The following is a 3,914-nucleotide window of genomic DNA, read 5'->3' on the forward strand; positions in this document are numbered from 1 at the left end:
CCACTAGGTATTTCAATTACATACATTTAATTGGTGCAGCTATCTGTTAAACGCCCCTATAGGTCAGGTGTGATAAAACTAGCTTGGCTGAGTTTTTTCAAAGAGACAGAAATAGAGGGAGAGGGATAGTGTGAGTGTGTGTGTGTGTGTGTGTGTGTGTAGGAGAATAGTGTTTGTAGTCATACATTGCATACACACAGTATTTCTATGTGTCTGAGTAAATTAACTTGAATGGCAAATGATTTTCCTATCCTTCTATCACTTAACTTTCTGACCATTTCTATCAGGGGGAAATTCATTTCAAGCATATTGGAATAATCTTTCCTTTGGATAAATCGGCATGCAGAATTCTGGAGTGAAATCCTGACATTGTGATATTCTCTCTCTTTCTCTCTCTCTCCCTCCCTCTCTCCAGTGTTGAGGATGTAGGCTGGTGCAGAGGGATGGAGTGCTCCTGGAAGACCCTGCTGCTCCTGGTGTGTGCCTCTCTGGCTGTGCAGTACATCGCCATCCGCTCCTTCAGGGAATCCCTGCCTAGCTCCTGCCAGGGGAGCTTCCACTGCCTGGAGCGCCAGTCTAAAGGTAGGTGCACTTAGGTAGGGAGCTTTCATCCTCATCAAAACCCACCTGCTGTCTATTTGTACAAAAATATGTGTCTTTGGCAAGAAACCCATCACAATAAGCAGTGCATCATCAACATGAATAAAGGTCTTAACAAAAACGTTGATGGCAGAATTTCTATCAACAGATTGGTCCAGGACTAGTTTTAAGCCTTGGAAATTGGTCTCGCAATTGTAATCCACGGTATTAGGAACAGCTTTCTGTTTATTTTCTCATATTACATGGCTGGTCATGCCTCAGAGCTTTACACAAGTTCTGTCTGACTACCACATGCAGACATAAGACCGTGAGCTTACTGATGTATGAAGCCAACAGTAGAGGGTGCAGTGGAGGGAGAATCACTACTGAAGGAACAAGGTCTGCATTGTGTTGGAAATGGCATCAGAAACCCCAATATATCAGACCCCAAATCAGGTGCAGAATATCCGACTCCATATATCTCTGCAGATATTCTCATCTTTCTGTAAGTGGTCCTCCAGCAGGTTAATTGCATTGAAAAGGTGGCACATTAGGCAGAGGTCTGTGACTGATATTGCAGTGAGGATTGATAAGCACTCAGCCGGGGAATTCCCTTCTCACCGTAAAGAGAGCGAGAAAAAGAGGTGATCATTTATCTGGAGTACTCAGGTCTCATAGAGCAGCTGTAAGCAATTTCAACCAATGGATCTGTGTGGAAAACGCCATCTCTCTCCCAAACCTCCACCCTTTTAGACACACGCACAGCCTAATATCCCATGTGCAATCATATGCTCATCAGCAGTAATTAGACTAGATATGTTTCTCTCTCTGCACTAAATGTAGAGGTCATTAATGTTTTAAGAGCTTCTCTATTGCACGTTGAGGCTGCCCCCTCCCCCATCTCTCATGCATGCTTACACACTCCGTTACTTTGCATGTAAACAGATTATGTTTATTCTCAGGGGTTGCCTGCAAACTGATTTCCCAGGCTTTTATGTTGCCAGTTTAATTTGCTTATTTGAGAGGGGGAAAAAAATAAAAATCCCTAATGTATGTGAGGCAGTGCAATAAACAACTGAAAAGTACTAAAAAAATAATCAGCATAAATGAATTTTGCGTTGTTGTTTACAGAAAAGTGAGTCATGAATAATAGATGTGTAATTGTGAGTTATTATAAGTGACTGTGTTACGTGTTGGGGTAAGATGATGTTTTTCTTCTCCCAAACAAAGACCTCAGATCTGACCTTGTGTTGGTCCTTTGTGATGCCTGAGCATCGGGTCTGTCTCAACAGCGGATCAAGCAGCACTCGAGTAGCTGCTGCTGCGGCCCAGCACAACAGACAGAATCTAATTGGGTGGTTTTGGTTTGGTCCATGAGGCCCGGGCCCACTGAGGCCTGATCCCATTGTGTCAGCATCTCTCTTTCTCTGCCCACCTCCCCAGAGTCCAGATGGAGATCCGCGTGCGACAAAAGTTCAGCTCCCGCGGAGACTGCGGCGGCCAGGACAGGTTCGGTCCTGGGGCGTCGACACATCCTGCTGTTTGCCGCCACGCGCAGCGGATCCTCTTTCACAGGCCAGCTCCTCAACCAGCACTCTGGCATCTTCTACGTCTACGAGCCACTCTTCCACGTGTGGCAGTCCTTCACCAACGCCAGCTGCTGCCAGCGGAGGGCGCCGGAGAGGCGGGAGCTGCTGGGGGCCTACCGTGACCTGCTGCTGAACCTCTACACCTGCCAGCTCAGCTTCCTGGAGAGCTACATCCACCCGCAGCCGCAGGACCACCTGACAGCCGCCCTGTTCCGCCGCAGCTCCAGCCACGCCCTCTGCTCGCCGCCCGTCTGCCCCGAGAGTGCAGACGAAAGCCTGGCCGGGCTGGCAGATGAGGCCTGGTGCCACAAAAAGTGCCGCATCCTCAACCTGACCCTGGCGTCGGAGGCGTGCCGCGAGCGGAGCCACGTGGCCATCAAGGCGGTGCGTGTCCCGACGGTGGGCGACCTGCGTACGCTCAGCGAGGACCCGCGGCTGGACCTGCGCATCGTGCACCTGGTGCGTGACCCGCGCGCCATCCTCACCTCCCGCATGACCGTGTTCAGCGGGTTCCGTGCTTGGCGGATCTGGAACGCCACGGGCCGGCAGCCACGCTACGTAGACCTGGCCCAGATCGGCCACACCTGCCGGGACATGGAGGCGTCCGCCGAGACGGGGCTGCTGAGGCCTGCCTGGCTGCGCGGCCGCTACCTGCTGCTGCGCTACGAGGACCTTGCCCTGCACCCCGAGGACAAGGCCCGGGACATGTACCGCTTCCTGGGCCTGGACATGGACCCCAGGGTGCTCAGCTGGATTGCCCAGAACACCAACGTCAGCGCCTCCTCGGAGTGGCAGTACAAGTACTCGACGGCACGGGACTCCAAAGCCACGGCCGAGAGCTGGAGGCTGCGGCTCAATTTCAGCATCGTGCAGGCGGTGCAGAGCTTGTGCAACAGCACACTGGCCCTGCTGGGCTACAAACAGGTGCAGACTGTGGAGGAACTCAGGAACCTCTCCCACAGCCTGGTGGAAGCCAGGACTTTCCAGCTAGGCCTTTAATCACAGCTGCTCTCTGACATGACTGGGTGGGGTTCCTCCATAGTTGATTCATTGTACTGGACAGAGGACTGCCACATTACATTTGAAGAGTGTAGGTGTTGGCTACAAACCAAATCACAAACACAAATCCCTGCCAAGAACTGAAATTTAAAAAAAAATTGTAAAAGATGTAGTGACTACTTTTTCAGTCATTCCCATGTTTTTTACTCAAGGTTAAAGTATTGATTTTGGAATCACACATTTTTCATACCTGCCCATGATTAAACACTGAAAAGACACTGTGCCTCAGTTGAAGTCAGTTGACAGGTTAAAGTTTATCCATAAAACCTACTTTAATTCACTGGCAAAGATGCTGAAGGCACTGATAATTTGTCTGTGATTTAGCATCAGTCGGTGTCTGTGCCGGGGTAAGTTTTAATGATCTCGAGCTTAACAACAAATTAGACCACTCAGGGGCGTGAAACACCCACACAGCTGACTGGAGTCGTGATTGCGAGGAATCGACATGCGGGAAGCTTTGTGTCTTGTGTTTCATTTAGTGTGTATAATTCAATGATCTGCATTTTCAGTAAAATGAGCTTTGAAGGTGCACACAGTGGAACTACTGAAATAGTTTGCCTGTTTACAGAACCGTGAATCGTTTCAAAGATGCTGTCTTATTGTCCCAGGGGATGAAAGAGCTGTGTGTTTATCGATTTGTATATTTATTTCTTGTGTTCATTGAATAGTATATGTATCTGTTCTTCT

The 3,914-nt window shown here is 49.4% G+C and overlaps 1 protein-coding gene across 1 annotated transcript; it reads left to right on the forward strand.

Annotated features, from left to right (window-relative positions):
• Window positions 1-443: 443 nt before the first annotated feature.
• On the forward strand, window positions 444-3,167 carry LOC308367721 (carbohydrate sulfotransferase 1; the record flags this gene model as incomplete). Its single annotated transcript, XM_080841712.1, has 2 exons — window positions 444-582; window positions 2,023-3,167. 2 exons carry the CDS (start codon window positions 444-446, stop codon window positions 3,165-3,167), a joined length of 1,284 nt encoding a protein of 427 aa, XP_080697838.1.
• Between the last annotated feature and the right edge of the window lie 747 nt (window positions 3,168-3,914).

The sequence above is a fragment of the Sprattus sprattus genome (genome assembly GCF_963457725.1).
Source record: "Sprattus sprattus genome assembly, chromosome: 7".
Taxonomy (NCBI): Eukaryota; Metazoa; Chordata; class Actinopteri; order Clupeiformes; family Clupeidae; genus Sprattus; species Sprattus sprattus.